The sequence below is a fragment of the Diceros bicornis genome, chromosome 9 (assembly GCF_020826845.1).
Source record: "Diceros bicornis minor isolate mBicDic1 chromosome 9, mDicBic1.mat.cur, whole genome shotgun sequence".
Taxonomy (NCBI): domain Eukaryota; kingdom Metazoa; phylum Chordata; class Mammalia; order Perissodactyla; family Rhinocerotidae; genus Diceros; species Diceros bicornis.
The window spans coordinates 5,854,533-5,874,092 of NC_080748.1; the positions used below are offsets into that span (position 1 = coordinate 5,854,533).

At 36.6% G+C, this 19,560-nt stretch overlaps 1 protein-coding gene across 1 annotated transcript in view; it reads right to left on the reverse strand.

Annotated features, from left to right (window-relative positions):
• The window catches only part of MICU2 (mitochondrial calcium uptake 2), a 134,550-nt gene that overhangs the window by 14,740 nt on the left and 100,250 nt on the right, over nt 1–19,560 (reverse strand). Inside the window, exons 7-8 of the mRNA XM_058547835.1 lie at nt 17,117–17,182; nt 7,395–7,492 (exon numbers count right to left, since the gene is read on the reverse strand). Coding sequence (XP_058403818.1) covers nt 7,395–7,492; nt 17,117–17,182 — 164 coding nt within the window. The remainder of the gene's footprint in view (nt 1–7,394; nt 7,493–17,116; nt 17,183–19,560) is intronic.

A 19,560-nucleotide genomic window follows, 5' to 3' on the forward strand; every position in this document is an offset into this window, starting at 1 on the left:
CTGCTAGAGCCTCTGAAAATAAGTTAATATGAGTTTGGCGCATATTCTGAGTGCTTACCATGTGTGCGTTATGTTCTGTGTACTCTGACATATATTGTCTCATTTAATTCTCAAATCAACCTGACTTTTCATCTGGGGGGAGAGAATATTAATGTAAATGAAAGTAGAGAGAATAGAATAAAGATTAGGAAGACAGATATTTACATGAATTAGAGATTTCCTCTCTTTTTTTTATTAGATTATTATAATTTACAGTTTTATAGCTTACTTTTATATCTACTCACAACTCTGTAAAGTAGGCAGGACAAATATTACCATGTAAATTTTTAAAGACTAAAAGAAGGTACATGATTTGCCTAAGACCATACAGCTATAGGCATACAGGGGAGATACTGCGAGTTTGGTTCCAGACCACCGCAATAAAGCGAATATCACAATAAAGTGAGTCACACAAATATTTTGGTTTCCCAGTGCATATAAAAGTTAGCTTTACACTCTACTGTTGTCTATTAAGTGTGCAATAGCATATGTATACAAAAAATAATGTACGTACCTTAACTAAAAAATACTTTATTGCTAAAAAAAAAAATGCTAACCATCATCTGAGTCTTCAGTAGGTCATAAACTTTTCACTGGTGGAGGGTCTTGCCTCGATTTTGATGGCTGTTGACTAATCAGGGTGGTGGCTGCTGAAGGTTGGGGTGGCTGTGGCAATTTCTTAAACTAAGACGACAATGACATTGGCTGCACTGATTGACTCTTCCTTTCACAAACCATTTCTCTGCAGCATGCAATGCTGTTTGATAGCATTTTACCCACAGTAGAACTTCTTCCAAAATTGGAGTCAGTCCTCTCAAACCTGGCCACTGCTTTATCAACTAAGTTTATGTAATAGTCTAAATCTTTTGTTGTCATTTCAACAGTCGTCACCGCATCTTCACCAGCAGTAGATTCCATCTTAAGAAACCACTTTCTTTGTTTTTTTTTTTTGTGAGGAAGATCAGCCCTCAGCTAACATCCATGCTAATCCTCCTCTTTTTTTTGCTTTGAGGAAGACCGGCTCTGAGCTAACATCTATTGCCAATCCTCCTCCTTTTTTTTCCCCAAAGCCCCAGTAGATAGTTGTCTGTCATAGTTGCACATCCTTCTAGTTGCTGTATGTGGGACGCGGCCTCAGCATGGCCGGAGAAGCGGTGTGTCGGCGCGCGCCTGGGATCCAAACCCCGGCTGCCAGTGGCGGAGCGCATGCACTTAACTGCTAAGCCACGGGGCCTGGCCCCAACAAACCACTTTCTTTGCTCATCTAGAAGAAGCAACTCCTCATCTGTCAAAGTTTTATCATGAGATTGCAGCAATTCAGTCACATCTTTAGGCTCCACTTCTAATTCTAATTCTAGTTCTTTTGCTATTTGCACCACACCTGCAGTTACTTCCTCCAGTGAAGTCTTGAAGCTCTCAAAGTCATCCATGAGGGTGGGAATCAACTTCTTCCAAACTTCTGTTAATGTTGATATTTTGACCTCTTCCCATAAATCACAAATGTTCTTAATGGCATCTAGAATGGTGAATCCTTTCCAGAACGTTTTCTTTTTTTTTCTTTTTTTATATATGTATATATATTTTGTGTGTGTGTGGAAGATCGGCCCTGAGATAACATCTGCCAATCCTCCTCTTTTTTTTTGCTGAGGAAGACTGGCCCTGGGCTAACATCCATGCCCATCTTCCTCTACTTTATATGGGACGGCACCACAGCATGGCTTGACAAGCGGTGCGTCGGTGCCCACCCGAGATCCGAACCAGTGAACCCTGGGCCGCCACAGCGGAGCGCGTGCACTTAACCACTTGTGCCACCGGGCCGGCCCCCAGAAGGTTTTCAATTTACTCTGCCCAGATCCATCAGAAGAATCACTATCTATGGCAGCTATAGACTAATGAAATCTATTTATTGAATAATGTCTTTTTTTTTTTTTAAATATTATTTATTTATTTTTCTCCCAAAGCCCCAGTAGATAGTTGTATGTCATAGTTGCACATCCTTCTAGTTGTTGTATGTGGGACGCGGCCTCAGCATGGCCGGAGAAGCCGTGTGTCGGTGCGCGCCCGGGATCTGAACCCGGGCCGCCAGTAGCGGACCGTGTGCACTTAACTGCTAAGCCATGGGGCTGGCCCTGAATAACAAGTCTTGAAAGTTGAAATTATTCCTTGATCCATGGGCTGCAGAATGGATATTGTTTTAGCAGGCATGAAAACAATATTAATCTTGTCGTACATCTCCATCAGAGCTCTTGGGTGACCAGGTGCATTGTCAAAGAGCAGTAATATTTTGAAAGGAATCTTTTTTTATGAGCAGTGGGTCTCAACAGTGGGCTTAAAATATTCAGTAAACCATGCTGGAAATAGATGTGCTGTCCTCCAGGCTTTGTTGTTCCACTTATAGAGCACAGAGTAGATTTAGCATGATTCTTAAGGGCCCTAGGATTTTCAGAATGGTAAATGAGCATTTGCTTCAACTTAAAGTCACCAGCTGCATTAGCTGCATTAGCCCCTAACAAGAGAGTGAGCCTGTGCTTTGAAGCTTTGAAGCCAGGCCTTGACTTCTCCTCTCTAGCTATGAAAGTCCTAGATGGCATCTTCTTCCAATAGAAGGCTGTTTCATCTACACTGAAAATCTGTTATTTAGTGTAGCCACCTTCATTCATTATCTTAGCTAGACCTTCTGGATAACTTGCTGCAGCTTCTACATCAGCACTGGCTGCTTCACTTTGCACTTTTATGTTATGGAGATGCTTCCTTCCTTAAACCTCATGAACTAATCTCTGCTGGCTTCAATCTTTTCTTTTGCAGCTTCCTCACCTCCCTCAGCTTTCATAGAATTGAAGAGCGTTAGGGCCTTGCTCTGGATTAGGCTTTGTCTTAAGGGAATGTTGTGGCTAGTTTGATCTTCTATCCAGACCACTAAAACCTTCTCCATATCAGCAATAAGGCTGTTTTGCTTTCTTATTATTCGTGTGTTAACTGGAGTAGCACTTTTCCTTTGCATTCGCAACTTGGCTAACTGGTGCAAGAAGCCTAGTTTTTGGCCTGTCTCAGCTTTCGACATGCCTTCCTCACTAAGCTTCGTCATTTCTAGCTTTTGATTTAATGTGAGAGATGTGCGACTCTTCCTTTCACTTCAACACTTAGAGGCCACTGTAGGGTTATTAATTGGCCTAATTTCAATATTGTTGTGTCTCAGGGAATAGGGAGGCCTGAAGAGAGAGAGAGAGATGGGGGAACGGCTCGTTGGTGGAGCAGTCACACACAACATTTATCGATTAAGCTTGCCATCTTATATGGGCATGGTTTGTGGCACCTCAAAGCAATTACAATAGTAACATCAAAGATCACTGATTGCAGGTCACCATAACAACTATAATCATGAAAAAGTTTGAAATATTGCAAGAATTACCAAAATGTGACAGAGAGACACAAAATGAGCAAATGCTGTTGGAAAACTGGCACTGACAGACTCGCTCAAAGCAAGGTTGCCACAAACCTTCAATCTGTACAAAGTGCAATGCAGTCATGTGTCGCTTAATGACAGGGATACATTCCGAGATGTGTTGTCAGGCAATTCTGTCATTGTGTCAACATCATAGAGTGTACTTATACAAACCTAGAGGGTATAGCCTACCACACCCCTAGGCTATATGGTACTAATCTTATGGGACCACCGTTGTATATGTGGTCCACTGTTGACCAAAATGTCATTATGTGGCGCATGACTGTACCTGTGAAGCACAATAAAACAAAGTGCAATAAAACGAGGTATGCCTGTATTAAATAGCAGCTAGGATTTAAACTTATTTGTATCCCCAGGCCAGTGCTCTTTCCCTTGTAGATGGCTACCTAACTTCTAAACTTTTGGTACTTAATTGTTAGTACTTCTAATTGCTTATTAAAGCATACAGTGGTTTTAAAGAAAAAGAAGCTGAATTTTAGAAGCTGAAGTGAAGTATGTTTCCATACTTAAAATTGTGACTTTAGTTATTCTCTGCTGATAGATGTTACAAAGAACAGCATGTGAAATTTGACACTGGTCTCACTATGATTGTTAAGGATATAATTCTCTGCCTTACATAGTGTCCTTTTTATGAAGACCCATGGGAAGATTTCCTTCTGGCTGTATGATGAGGAATAAATGTCCTCTCTTATGCAGAATCAGTGAGCTTTAACTTAGGGACACTGAATTGTGTAACTCTTAATGTATTCCTCTTCATATTGTCTGTCAGAAAGCTCAGAGTCAAATTTGTGGTTTGTTCTTAGCAAATGTACACAATCTCATGGTTTGCATTTTGTGTACTAGCTAATTCCTGGCTCCATTTTACGATTCTAATGTTGTTTTTCATCTGTTCATCTTTGTTACTTACTTTTTTTTAAAATTTTATTTATTTATTTTTTCCCCCCAAAACCCCAGTAGATAGTTGTATGTCATAACTGCACATCCTTCTAGTTGCTGTATGTGGGACGCGGCCTCAGCATGGCCGGAGAAGCGGTGCGTCGGTGCGCGCCCGGGATCCAAACCCGGGCCGCCAGCAGCGGAGCGTGCGCACTTAACCGCTAAGCCACGGCGCCGGCCCTTTGTTACTTACTTCTGATATTAGTGTTTATGTTATAATTATGATGCCTATTTGCAGCTAGATACCTATTTGGAATAAGAAATTATATATAAATCAAGATATTCATGACTATTAACACATTTATATTATATATAACTATATATAATTATAAATACATTAATATATATTATATATAAGCTTATTTACAACCTTATTAAGTGGGTATTATCATACTATTTCACAGATGAAGAAACAGAGACCTGAGACTCAGGTTAAAAAACTTGTTCATCTGGGCCGGCTTCCTTTAGGTGAAGGATAGCAAAGGTGCACATCTCTTTTTATAAGCAAGAGTTATACATTACACTCATAAAAAAAAAAGAAAACACTAAACTAGATGAAACTAAACTAAAAGCTAAACAAAAACTAAAAAACAAAACTAAAAGCTCCAAAGAACACACTGAAACATTTTTTGTGGAGTTTCAATGGTTAATTTGGCCAGTACGTTGGTGAAAAGTTTTTTAAAACACTATATACAAAGAAACTATTTTCTATCACTTTATGACTTACCCCAAATTTTAAAGACATTTTATGATTATCAAATTCTAGCTCAGTATAACTGTAATTTTAACTTTAGGGGCACTTTACTCTATCCAAGAGACAAGTTCCTGAAAAACTGCATTTACAGCATTTTTTGTTAATTGTATCTTTTTTTAATTGCACGATCAGTATGACAAATTTCACAGGGCCCATTATTTATAGAAACTCTAATTTAAAAAAAGTTTAAAGTAAGAATTCTAAATTAAATTATTCCCTTTAAGGAAAATGAAAGTTAGAAGCAACTTTGAAAAATTAACTAATTTAGGAACTCAAAGGGAAGAGGGTAGTGTATTAGTATCTGTATGATTGTAGTTTGAACAAACACAATCAATATGATAATGGCTTGGCTTTGTTTTAAACCATGATACTCTACTTTGAAACTTTAAGAAACGTTGACAGAGGTATTTTTCAAGTATACAAGAAGAGGCATGTTTTAAAATTTTGTTGAGAAAAATTGTTCTAGAGAGGTTAAATGACTCACTGGAGTTTAGCTATTGGGTAAATTGGTATTGGGATATAATTCAGAAACCTGGGTCTTCAGGTATTCTTCCTTCCTCAAATCCAATCAGTCACTAACCCCTACAATTGTATTATCTCCTATGTCTTGAAAACTCTCCCACTTCAAAATCCTTATTGCCAATACACTAGTTCAAGGCTCTTACCATTTTTTATCTGGAATATTACAATGGTCTTCTCGCTCATAAAATTTATCCTTTCCTCTGCTGCCAGAATGATGGGCACATCTGACCAGGCATCCTTCATGTATCATTCTTCAGGGCCTCCCTTTATTGCGTTAATTCAAGCTTGATCTTATGGTGTACAAAATCTTCTACAGCGAGTACACTCTTCTCCAGTCTCTGTTCTCACCTCTTACTGCAATGCCTTATGCTTACAACTCTAGCTAGACTCAACTGCAAATCATGTTTCCATGCCTCTATGTCTTTTCTCATGTTGCTCTCTTTCCCTCAAATGCTTCCCTGCCCAAACCATTTTTGCCTGGTTAATTCCCGCTCATCTGTCAAGATTCAGCTTAGGTGCCATATCCTCCAGAAAGCCTTCCCTGATCACTTACTCCCAACCTCCAAACCAGATATACTAAGTGACCTTCTGTGCTACCAAAAACCCCTAAACATCTATGACAGCATTGACTATAATGCCTTTAAATGTTTTTTCTGCATGTTTACTAGATAGTCCCCAGAAGAGACTAGCCCTAGTATTTGACACACAGCCTGGCAGAGAGCAGCACATAGTATGCACTCAAATCTTTATTTAATTGCATTGAGTTGAACAAGATGTAGTCTCCTGCCTCCCAAATTAGTGTCTTTTCCCCCACCATTCTGTACTACTTTCTGATATTTGTTTTAAACCTTTGGTTAATGGAGAGGCACAGGGAGGCACATTATCTCATTTTGCATGGAGTTATTCTTATCAGGGAGAAGATAAATAGGACACATTTTAATGTTTGCAATATCATAATCTAAGTATTATTCCCATTTTACAGATATAGAAATGAGCTCAGCGAAGGTAAACAAGTTGCTTAAAATTAGCATTAGTGTAAAGTTTTACTGGAACATGGACATGCCCATTATGTATTAACATATCTATATGTAACGTATTGTTTATGGCTGCTTTCACGCTGTAATGGCAGAGTTGAGTAGCTGTGACAGAGACCATATTTACTATCTGACCCTTTATAAAAAAAAATTTGCCAACCCTTGTGCTAGAGAATCAGAGGTCACATGGAGCATAGTTGAGTTGTCCCAGCTGAGGCCATCTTAGAAGAGCCAGCTGCTGGCAATCCATCAGCAGACTGCAATTGCATGAGTGTGTCCAGACACGAAGAGCTGATCCTGGCCGTGATCAGGAGAACCACCCAACTGACCCAAAGTTCCAAGTTAAGTTAGGTGAGTTTGTTTTGCATTAAGAACTAACTGATACAAGGGGCATATCTCTATTAGCTACAAACATTAAGTTACTATAAAACAGATATTATTTTTCATAACAGGTTAGATATATTTCTGAGCACAGTAACTTAAGTTTAAAACATTTCATAGGTTTTGTTCTCAGAGAAAAATACTATATAAATCCATATATAGTATTTAGTTTTATGGTTTGTAGTTCTGAGAAATGAATATATTCACTTTTCTTCATTTCTTACCTATAAAGTTTCCCTAAATGAATATAAATATTTGCATTTACCTTCGAAATTCTCTATAATGAAGTTTTCTTTCTCCTCTTTTTCCAAAGAAACGTATCTGAAGGGTTGTGTTAATTTCAGGTTCTTTCACTGTTGGTTCCTATAAAAAATGATAAGATAATTTCAAGTAATTATAATCAAGAACAAAAATGGATCCTGTAGCCTGGATCTCTCAGGACAATACCCACACAAGATTCCTGTAACAAAAACAACAACAAAAGTGGAAAAAAGAGAGGTAGCCATGCTGTTACTTCACCTAACTATTCTATAATCATCTTTGCTCAAGCAGGAGAAAAACAATGAGGGATAAGACACTCAAAATACTCAAGATGGACTTAAGCAGTAAACAAAATCTTAAATCAGACCAAAAAGAGAGCTTAGAATTATGAAATAAACGTTATTTCAAAATGTGATCTCTAGGCATTTTCTAATGAAGCAGGACTGAGAGAATTAAAGCAGGAAAGTCTTTGAGCTTTTGCTTAATGTTAGAAATATTTGAAAAACATTTGCTTTTCCTAATTATAAAATTAATAGGTGAGAATTCCATTAAAGGTAATGAGCGAAGCAGATTCACAGATTCTTCCTTCTTCAAATCTCCAATAAAATAAACAACAAAAATAACAAAACAGAACTGCTAAAAAGATGATCAGCAGCAATTAAACAACAAAAGGGGGTACAAATTTAAACCAAATATTTTGAAAAAGAACAGCTGGAGAAAGAAACACTAGATTCATGTGTTGGATGGTCCAGCATCTCTCCTAACCCTACTTCTCAGAAATAGCAGTAGCAGGTGAGATTACTTAATGATGGGGATACACTCTGAAAAATGCATCGTTAGGTGATTTTGTCGTTGTGTGATGAGCACAGAGTGTACTTACACAAACCTAGACGGTTTAGCCTATTACACACCTAGGCTGCATGATACTAATCTTATGAGACCACAGTTATACATGCAGTCCACTGTTGACCAAAACGTCCTTATGCGGTGCTTAACTATATCACATTATTAGAACTTCATCAAACCTTCAAGTTAGTTGTAAGTAGATCAGTGGGGTGAGAAGATAGCCCTGGGAGAAGTCAGAGAAAAACCCCAACAGAAGCTCTTTATAGCTTGGCGGGACTTAAGCAGAGGGAGGGAGGGCTTCCAGGGCTTAGAATACTTCAGGGCACTATCTTAAATTGAGGGAATAATCAGGAATCCATAAAGTGGGATATACCTTAGGGGGGTGGAGAGGGCTGTGATCTAGGACAATTAATGGGATCACAGAAGAGTAAACAGAATTTAGGTCCTACAGCAAGGGCTACATTTAGCCCAGGGGACTCTCTTCCCCCTTGGCCCCGCCTCTTCAGTCTACAGAATAGTGGATGAAATTGCAACACCTGTAGCTTAGAAGGAAAAAGATAAATTGTTCCAGGTAAGGTGGGAAGAGAATGAAGGAGAATTTCACTTACGCTCTCCCAGAGCAAAGAGAAGGTCTGGACAGAGCATGAGCATAAGCAAAAGAAATGGCATGACAACTAAGCAAAGGCACTGTAGCAAGAAATAGGAGGAGAAGAAATCAGGCAAAAGACACAAAAAACCCAGTGTAGAAGAACACATAACCCAAGGAACAAATGCATATCCTCATGAGTCCTTGATTTATATTTAAAAGAGTTTTTTCTATTTTGAGATAACTGTAGATTCACATGCAACTATAAGAAATAATACAGAAAGATCTCTTGTACCCTTTACTCAGTTTCCTCCAATGGTGACATCTTGCAAAACAATACACTAACACAACTTGATATAGTCAACATACAGAACATTTCCTTTACCACAAGGATCCTTCATGTTGCTCTCTTATAGCCACATGGATTTCCCTCCTGCCCCTACCCTCTCTTTACCCTTTGGCAACCATCAACTCTCCTTTTCTATAATTTTATCATTTCAAAAAAGTGATATAAATGGAATCATACAGTATGTAACCTTTTGGTATTGGCATTTTTTGTTCAGAATAAGTCTCTGGGTATTCATCCAGGTTGTTGCTGTATCAATAGTTTGGTTCCTTTTAATTGCAGAGTAGTATTTCATCATATGGATTAACGTAGTTTAATCATTCACCTGTTGAAGGACATCTTGGCTGTTTCCAGTTTCTGGCTACTACAAATAAAGTTGCTAAAAACACGTACAGGTTTTGTGTGAACAGAGTTTTTCATTTCTCTGGGATGGATACCCAAGAGTGCAAGGACTGTTTTATCATGGTATAAAAGTGGCAGTATCATTTTACATTCCCACCAGCAATGGATGAGTGATCCAGTTTCTCTGCATCCTTGCAATCATTTGGTTGTCAGCATTTTATTTTAGTCATTTGAACAGGTGTGTTGTGATATCTCACTCTGGTTTTAATTTGCATTGCCCTAATGATTAATGATGCTGAGCATCTTTTCATGTGCTTGTTGGCTATTTATGTATCTTCTTTGGGAAAATGTTTATTCAAGTTGTTTGCCCAGTTTTCAACTGGGTTGTTTGTCTTTTTGTTGTTGAGTTGTAGGACTTCTTTACATATCCTGGTACTAGACTCTTGTAAGATATATGATTTGCAAATATCTTTTCCCATTCTGTATTTTGTCTTTCCACTGTCTTGATACTGTCCTTTGATGCACAAAAGTTTTTAATTTTGATGAAGTCCAATGTATCTATTTTTATCTCTTCCGATTGAGTTTTGGTGTCAGATCTAAGAAATTACTGCCAAATCCAATGTCGTGAAGCTTTTCCCTTTTCATGAAGCACTTCAAAGAGTTTTATAGTTTTAGCTCTTACATTTAAGTCTTTGATTCATTTCAATTAATTCTGGTATATGGTGTGAGGCAGGAATCCAACTTCACTCTTCTGCACGTGGATATCCAGTTGTCCCAGCACCATTTGTTGAAGAGACTTATGCAAATGAAATCATTATATATGTTTTTTGAAAACAGCTTTTTTTCCTTTTAAAGTGGAGCACTTTTCATAACAATTATAGATGTCATAATTTTTAATGGCTATTGCACTGTATGTGCCATTTTGTGTGTATGTATATAAACAAACATACAAACACATTTTTTTCAGTGTAGCAAACAATGTTACTTTGTTACTTTTTTATTAACATGTATTCCTTTTTTTCCCATTCTTGTATTTGTCACAGAGAAGAGTGAAAAGGGCTGAATATGCCCAGGCCCCCAGCGTAGGGAAATGCCATACATGACATGTAAGCTGGCAAGGGCTGCCTGTCATCCTAGAATATACTCATTTCCTACCGTTAGATACTTAGAGTGTTTCCAAATTTTTTTACTATAAACACTGCTGTGAGAAATACTGTTATGTATTTATCTTTGTGCACTTGTAATTATAAATTCCTATAAGTGAAATTTCTGGGAAAAATGGCATTTGCACTTAAATTTTGTAAGATATCTTTGCAATTTACATTAGCACCAACAGAGTAAAAGTGCCCACTCCCGCATACCTTAGAGAACACAAAGGATTATCAATCTTTTTTATCTTTGCCAATCCGGTAGGAAAAACAACAATAATAAAAAAATCACCATTATTTAAACTTGCATTTCTTTGATTACTCATATTTATCGGTCATTTGTAGTTCTGAAAACTGCCCCTTCATGTCCTTTGCCTATCTTTCTATTGAGATGTTACTTGTTAAAAAAAATAACACTAGTCAAATTTACCACAATTTTCCTTTATGTTTTGGAACAGAACTACATTACCTACCTCAATAATGTAAAAACGTTTACCCACATTTTCTTATACTACTTCCATGGTTTGATTTTTGACATTGAAATCTTTGATTCATCTGGAATTTACTTTGATAGAAGAACTGGGATACACACTCAGTGCTAATACTTAGTCAGTCAGTCCATCTGTCATCAACAAGGATATAGTAAATGCCCATTATGTGCCAGATACTGTTAGGCCTTGGGGATTCATGGTTTTCTGTTCCTGTGGGATAGCTGGGCATTAAACAAGTTATTAAAAATAGTAATCACGAGCATGAAAATGCTGGGAAGAAGTACAAGGAGCCATGGGAGCATTTAACAGGGTGTTTGACTCACTTAGCAGCTCAGGCAAGGCTTCCCTGAGAAAATGCTATTTGAACTGAGACATGAAGTCTGAACAGAAGAAAATAAGAAGGGGCAATAAACATTCCAAACAGGGAACATGTATAAAGGCCTGAAGGTGCAAGAGAGCATGGTGTTATATGGCTGGGGTGTAGAAAGCAATAATAATAAGTATAATAGCAAATATATACTGCTTATGTGTTAAGTATAGTTCTAAAAGATTTAAATATATTAACTAATTTAATCCTCAAAATAACCTACTGAGGTAGATTACTATTATTCTCACTTTACAAATGAGGCGACAGATGCAAAGAGAAGTAAACTAATTTGCCCAGGGTCACACAGCTATAAGTGATGAGGCAGCATTTGAACCTAGGCAAGTAGTCTTCTGAGTCTGAGTTCTTAACCACTATGCTATGCTGCAGAGAAAAATGGTATAGCTGGAGGTTGGAAGATGGTCAGGACTGGATTCCTCAGGCCAAGGGTAGTTACGGCATATTTGTGCTTTTAAGCCCCCTGGCTATAATGTGAAAAAATGAATTAGAAAAGACAAGAGTGGATACAGGGGATCAGTCAGAGGCTACAGTAGTAACTCAAGCGAGAAATGATAATGGCCTGATTAGATAATAGTAGTGGAAATAGAGGGAAAAAGGATGGATTTGAAAACATTTAAGAGGCAGAACAGACAGACTTAGAGACCAATTGGATGAGAGGTGTAAGGAGATGTCAAGAATGACTTCTAGATATCTGGATTACTGCAAAGTAATTTGATAATTAGTTTTTTTCTACTGATTTAAAATGATACCTATATTATATACTAATGCCAATATGTATTTGGGTTTATATTTTGACTATTCTATTTCTCATTATACCACTTCATTGTCCCTCTCATTACTTGCATTTTCCAGAATGTTCTTGGTTATTCTCTGATGTTTATTCTTCCAGATGAACTTTAGAATCATTTTTCCAAGTTTCTGTACACCTCCTGCCTGCACCCACTTCCTCCCTGACCACTATCACCAAACAAACAAACACACAAAACCAAGGACTCAGTTGTTGAGTTTTGACCTATATCACACTGAATTAATAGATTAATTTAGTGGAAACTGGCCTCTTTACAATGCTCACTATTCCTATCTAAAAATAAAGCCCGACTTTACATTTATTTCAAGCTTCTCTTATGTTCCTCAATAAAAATTTATAGTTTATAGTTTTTTACATAGATCCTTCAAAGTATTAATCTTTATTTTTCATATGTCTTAAAAACTAGTTAATTATTAAATGTTCAGTGTCATTAACATAAGCCTCATCAAAATACACTCTAGTTCATGCTTTTGGTATATAGTATGCTATTTATTTTAAAAGGCAAAATTTTACACTATATTAAATATGTTGGTTTACCTAAAATATTTGCTTTTGGAACTTACTAACCATGTTTATTAAAAGTAAACCTACTGGCCAACTAAAATATGTAACTGCCTTCTGACTTCCCACATAATGGAGTGCGGTTGACAGATCCTCTCCCCAAAAAGCGAACAGCTGGACAAAATGGTCAAAAACAACCATCTCAGTGCTGTGGAATCTGACCAAAGGTATATGACAAACCGAGAAGCGTTTTTCATGCTAATTAGCTTAGTCTGTGGCCTTCTTGCCTTTCCAGCTCTGCCATGTGGGAGTTCCATAGAGAGAGACAGGCTGCCCAAAATCAGTTTCCCTGCCGCTGACGAAGGGAGTTTACTTGATCTGGAGCATTAAACTGGTGATCTTGGTGGCTCCATTAACTGAGGTTGCAAGCCTGTTTGGAGCAAGCGAAGGACTGGCGGATGGCCAGATGTTTAAAAGATGGTTTCAGGAGGTGAGGCAGCCATAAAGGCCTGCTGAGCTCTCCTCGATCCCAGGTTGTGCTGCACACAGAGCAGAGACCACACCAGCTCCAGCCATCCACATACACTTGGGCTCAAAGAGCTGGCACAGGTGTGCACAGTGGCAGACCTGAAAAGAGCCGGAAGTGTGAATGTGCCCCCAGCCTCACACAGATCCATCAGGAAGCCTTATTAGCTCCTGGTGTGTTAGCACAATCTCCGGCCAAACACTAAACTAAACAGACACAGGGACGACTCCTAGGAAGTCAGGCTAAAAATAAACATCTAGAAAAAAAATTAAGCAGAGACAACTGCAGCCTCACACTGTGGAGGAGATAGGCTTCAGAGATTTAGTCCAGGCAAGTTACAAATGAACAACACCCTGGGCGGGGGTGGGGGGTGCAGCAGAGGAGAAAGTTAGATTTCAGCACATTGTCAGACACATCCTTCTGGTGGTTGTTGGGTAGCTTCACCAGTACTTTACACCATCATTTTGATTTTAGCTAATAGGGAGGAAAAGACGGTTTTAATGGAGCTAACGGATGCCATGCATTCTACGTTATTGATTCTTAAAAGACCTTACTTTGTAAATTTATAAATTAGTTGCTATAAATGTAGATTTTAAATGCATTATTAGGACTTCCATACAAGTGTGGGCAGGTGGTTACATCTGATGTTTTTTTCTCAATTCATATATAAAAAAGCCCATGAGGCACACTAAAACACAAAACAAAGTGTATACTCATTACCAGATAGTGTCTCATTACTAGATATATTCTCAATACTAGATGTATTCTCATTAAGGATAGAATATGATCAGGATGCCTACCATTAACACTATTATTTAACATTTTTTGGGGTAATTGTGTCCATACATAGGAGGAATAAACTAAGATTAATATTAGAGATAATATAATTTTATACTTAGAACAACCAAGAAAATCAACAGAAAAAATCAAAATAATAAGAAAATTCAGGGGGCCGGCCCAGTGGCATAGGAGTTAAGTTTGTGTGGTCCGCTTTGGTGGTCCAGCGTTCGCGGGTTTGAATCCTGGGGGTGGACCTACTCACCACTCATCAAGTCATGCTGAGGTGGTATCCCACATAGAAGAACTAGAAGGACCTACAACTAGGATATACAACTATGTACTGGGGCTTTGGGGCAAAAAAAAAAAAAAAAAAGAAAAAGAGGAAGATTGGCAATAGATGTTAGCTCACGGCCAATCTTCCTCAAAAAAAGAAAATTCAGTAAGATAGACTGGTACAAAAACATTAAAAATCAAATAGCTTTCCTGTGAATAGCAATAATTTTTCCCTTGAGGGAAAAAGGTCCATTTGTAACAGTAAAAAGGTAAAGTACTGTAATGTTCTTAGGGATGCACTTAAGAAACAAATTTCAGATGAATGAAAAAATTAAATGTAAAAAAACAAAACCACAACTAAATCAGAGGGTAATACAGGTTAGTATTCATAGTTGATTTTGATGTGGGGAAGGCATTTTAAAAAATGAAAATGAAAATAATTGGATAAATAAAAGTAATATGACTACATTAAAAATAAAAACATCTGTAACTAAGACATCATAAACAAATCTGAGAAATATTTCAATATTTTTGACCAACACTAGGTTAACAGTCTTACTCTTAACAGGAAATATGAAAAAAAAAAACCTAAAGAAATTCCCAAAGAATAGAAACAGAAAATTTATAAAATAAAAAACACAAATGGTTTATATATCTATCTTAAAAAAAGAATAACTGAGATATCCTTTTTCCTATCAAATTGGCACAGATTAAAAAACAAAGAGATACTAAACCTAGAAAGACGGCTAGGAGATGGGCATGCTTCCTCAATGCTGGTGGGATTGTAAATTGTTATAACCTTTCAAGAAGGCAGTTTGGCAATATGAATCAAAAGCCTTGAAAGTATTCATGCCTTTTGACCCCGCAATCTCACTTTTAGAACTCTATCCTAAATTTACATGTTTAGCTATTTACTGCAGCATGACTTCTAATAGCAAATACTTGGAACCAATCTGAATGATCAATTTAGGTCAATGGTTGAAAATATTATATCATATGATTAGATATTTGTTCATTCATTAAAAAATAATTACCCAGCATGTAGAGTAACTCTGGTGCTTTACCAGGCTATGGAGATACAATTTGTATATTCAAGAATTAACCTTACCAAATAGATCTGGTTTTTGCTCCGGGCTACTGATAGGTGTTCTCTAAGACAAGAGTGTCTTTTTTTTTACCTGAGGGCCTTGGGGCACACCCAATAGTCAAACAATGAGATTCAGGGTGGGGCTTTGGGTCACAGGGTATCAGCTTGACCTCTGGAAGGGCTGGAAACTGACGTCAGCCACATGGGCAGCCAACCAAGTTTACACGGCTGACCCCAATAAAATCTCTGGATACCAAGGCCCTGGTTGGCACTACTCTCTGTGTATTGTCATATATCATTGCTGGGAAAGTTAACAGTGATCACGATTCCACTGGGAGAAGACAAATAGAATCTCTGCTTGTGGAACCTTCGGGAATCTGTGTCTCTTACCTTGGCTGATTTTAATCTGTATCCTCTCACTGTAATAAACTGTAACCATGAACCTAACAACTTTCAGTGAGCTCTATGAGTCCTTCCAGCGAATTATCGAACCCAAGGGTAGTCTTGGGGGACCCCAGAACTTGTAATTGGCATCAGAAGTAAGGGTGATCTTGTGGACTGTTCCCTAACTTCATACAACTTTAAAGATGCTTATACTCCGGGGGAGGACACAGACAATTATACCAATGTGTGACAGGTGTTATGAAAGGGGACATACAGGGTACTATAAGAACACACAGGATACGTACAGCTAGGAAAAGGGAATACCATTCAAGGACTTGGATATGGGAAAAAGAAGTCCAGTATAGGAATGCTCAAAGGAAATAAAATACAAAAAATAACTGTGATTTTAATTTGCAAAATTTGAAGCAGACATGCTCTAAAAGATGAAATGATTCGGAAATTTAATAAAATATCATGGAAAACATATTGTGGAATTACAATGGATTGAAAGATTATCAATAAAAAATTTACTGATATACATTACTGGTGGAAATGAAAATTGTTCATTTTCTATTTATCAAAGTTTATCAACAACCTTGGAAATGTTCATACCTTTTGACCCAGCAATTGAATTTCTGGGAAGTTATCCCTCAGACATAGTCACATATGTACAAAATGATATAATTATAGGATTATTAATTGCAGCATTATTTGTAATATCAAAAGACTGGATATATGCTAAATATCTTTCAAAAGGGGAATGGTTACATAAACTGGTACACCCATACAACAAAGTACTATGAAGCCATTAAAAAGAGTGAGATATTTAGATATATTAAGCAAAAATGGGAGTGTGTGGAACAATGTATAGTATGCTACTGCTTGTATAAAAATGGAAAGCATATATAGATGTATTTAGTTACTTATTTACATATATGCTTATACATGCATGAAATATCTCTGGAAGAATACAGGGAAACAGTATTCTTTGCTCAGGGAGCAGAACTGGGTGACTGGGAGGAAAATTCTGCCCTATATACATACTCTTGTGAACCATCTGAAATCTGGACTATGTGAATGCAGCACATCTATTTAAAATATTTAGAAAAATTAAGTTACTAATAATTTCCCCAACTATCTGAGAATACTTATTTGAAGAAACAGAAGAGAGAAGCTGTTATAAACATCATCTATTTGGAAATATTTAGTTTACTTGCACATACCTGGCATTCTGTTTCATTAGTTATTGTTGTCTTCAAGTCATCTTGTTTACTTATGATCTTCTGCAGCTAAAAAGATTGCAAACATGAATTTAGAAGTGTGTCTACTGAATTTTTCAAAACAACCTAAAAGACAGATGGTAAGTTTTTATTATAAAATATATACTAGTTATTTGTTAATTATTAACTTAAATTCTTTCTGTCTTATAACTCCTAATATTATGTTTTTTTTCCTTAGACCATGTAAGAATCAAAGTAGAAATAGATATTCAAGTATTAACATTATTATTATTATAATTTGGATCATTTTTTCTCCTAGCTTTCTTAAGCTAGCTTACTTAATATATATATATTCTAAAAGCATCACTCTATATAAACTTCATAATTACCCTCTTTTTTCAAGAGAATTTTTATTCATAATTAATTTTTTGAATCACTGATAGCTTATGGCCACATTTTCAAGTATACAGCTCCTAAAAAGCTATTTATATCATAAAATGTTCTTCCTTTTCTCTTTATGCATTTATAAAGCTTTATTAAAATAATTTAAAGACCTACATTTCTACCAATTATAAAATTGTCAATAGAACCTTGAGACTGAGTACATTAAAAAACCTACCTACCTTTCAGAGTCATTTGTACCAATCCTTACATGGAAAGCAAATTTAAAAAGAAAGGTTTTTAAAAAAATTAAATGTAGACAAAATCTCAAACTATGGATTCAAATCAGTTAGAAATCAAACCTTCACCCATTTTTTCCTAGGTTATTTCTTTGTTAACAGTTTGAAAATGGCTGCAACTAAAGTCCAAATTAATTATCTCAAATTTAGCTGCTTCTGTGTGTTTGTTTTAGGCAAATGGTTTCTCTCTAGTTCTCTAAATTCCTCAAACTTTTCAATACTCCCTCATACTTATTTTAGGGAAAAAAGTTGAAAAGCTTTATATTTGTTTTAGCCTTTATTTTTCAAGTTCACAAATAGTATAATGCCAAGTTCAATACTCAAACATTTCTCCCTTTGCTTACTGCAACTCCTTTAAAAATTTTTATTATGGAAAATTTCAAACACCGCAAAGTAAAGAGAACTCTATAATGAACCACCATTTACACATTATCCAGCATCAACAATTATCAGTATTCTGCCATTCTTGGTTCACCTATACTCAACCCACTCCTTGTTCCCTTCTCAATGACTATTTATAGCTCTTCAGGAAAAATTTACATACACTGAAATGTACAAATCTTAGCCATACTATTTTGACAAATGGATACACCTGAGTAACCCATATTCCTAGCACAGAATAGAACATTTCCATTTTCTAAGAAAGTTTCTTTGTCTCTTCCCAGGCAATCCTTTCTCCCTGCATCCCCACAGAGGCAGAATCAGAATTCTGATTTTTTCCCACCTAAATTAGTTTCACTTAGTTTGGAAATTCAAATAAACGATATCAAATCAAATATTCTTTTGTGTCTGTCTTCTTTCACTCCGCATCAAAATGGTTTTGAGATTTATCCATGTTGTTTGCATATCAGTAAACTGTTCGTATTTATTGTTGAGTTGTACCCCACTGTATGGATATACTACTGTTTATCCACTCACCTGTTGATACACGTTTGCATGTCTCCAGTTTTTGGCTACTGTGAATCAACCTGCCATAAACTTTCCCTTTTCTTTTTTCCAGCTTTATTGAGGTATACTTAATACACAAAAAACTGCACACAATAATGTGTACTTTTTGATGAGTCTGGACATATGCATACACCTATGATACAGCACTGCAATCAATGTAACAAGCATAACCATCACCTCCAAAAGATTTGTGTGTCCCTCTTTGTTTTTTTGTTTTTGGTGGTAAGAACACTTAGCGTAAGACGTACTCTCTTAAGTCTTTAAGTGCACAACACCATAGTTAACTATATGTGCCATGTTGTACAGCAGATCTCTGCCATAAACTTCCTTGTACAACCTTTTTTTTGTGGACATATAATATTTTAATATTTCTCTCAGATAAATACCTAGGAGGAGAACAGTTAGGTCTATTTAACTTTATAAGAAATTGCCAAACCTTTTTCCAAAGTGAATTCTAGTTCCTTCATATCCTCACCATTTGGTGTTACCAGACTTTTAAATTTTAACCATTCTGTTGGCAGTATAGTACTATTTCATCATGGTTTTAACTTGCATTTCCCTGATAACTCACGTGGAGCACTTTTTCAAGTGCTATCACTCATGTGTGCATTTTCTTTTGTGAAGTGTTCGTTGTTGTCTTTTGTCTAGTTTTAATTGTTTGTTTGTTTTTTTAAACTATTAAGTTCTAAGAGTTCTTTACCTATTCTGGATACCAGTCCTTTGTCAGATACCTGTTTGGAAAATATTTTCTCCCATTCTACAGTTTGCCTATTCATTTTCTTTTCTTTTTTTTGTGAGGAAGATCAGCCCTGAGCTAAC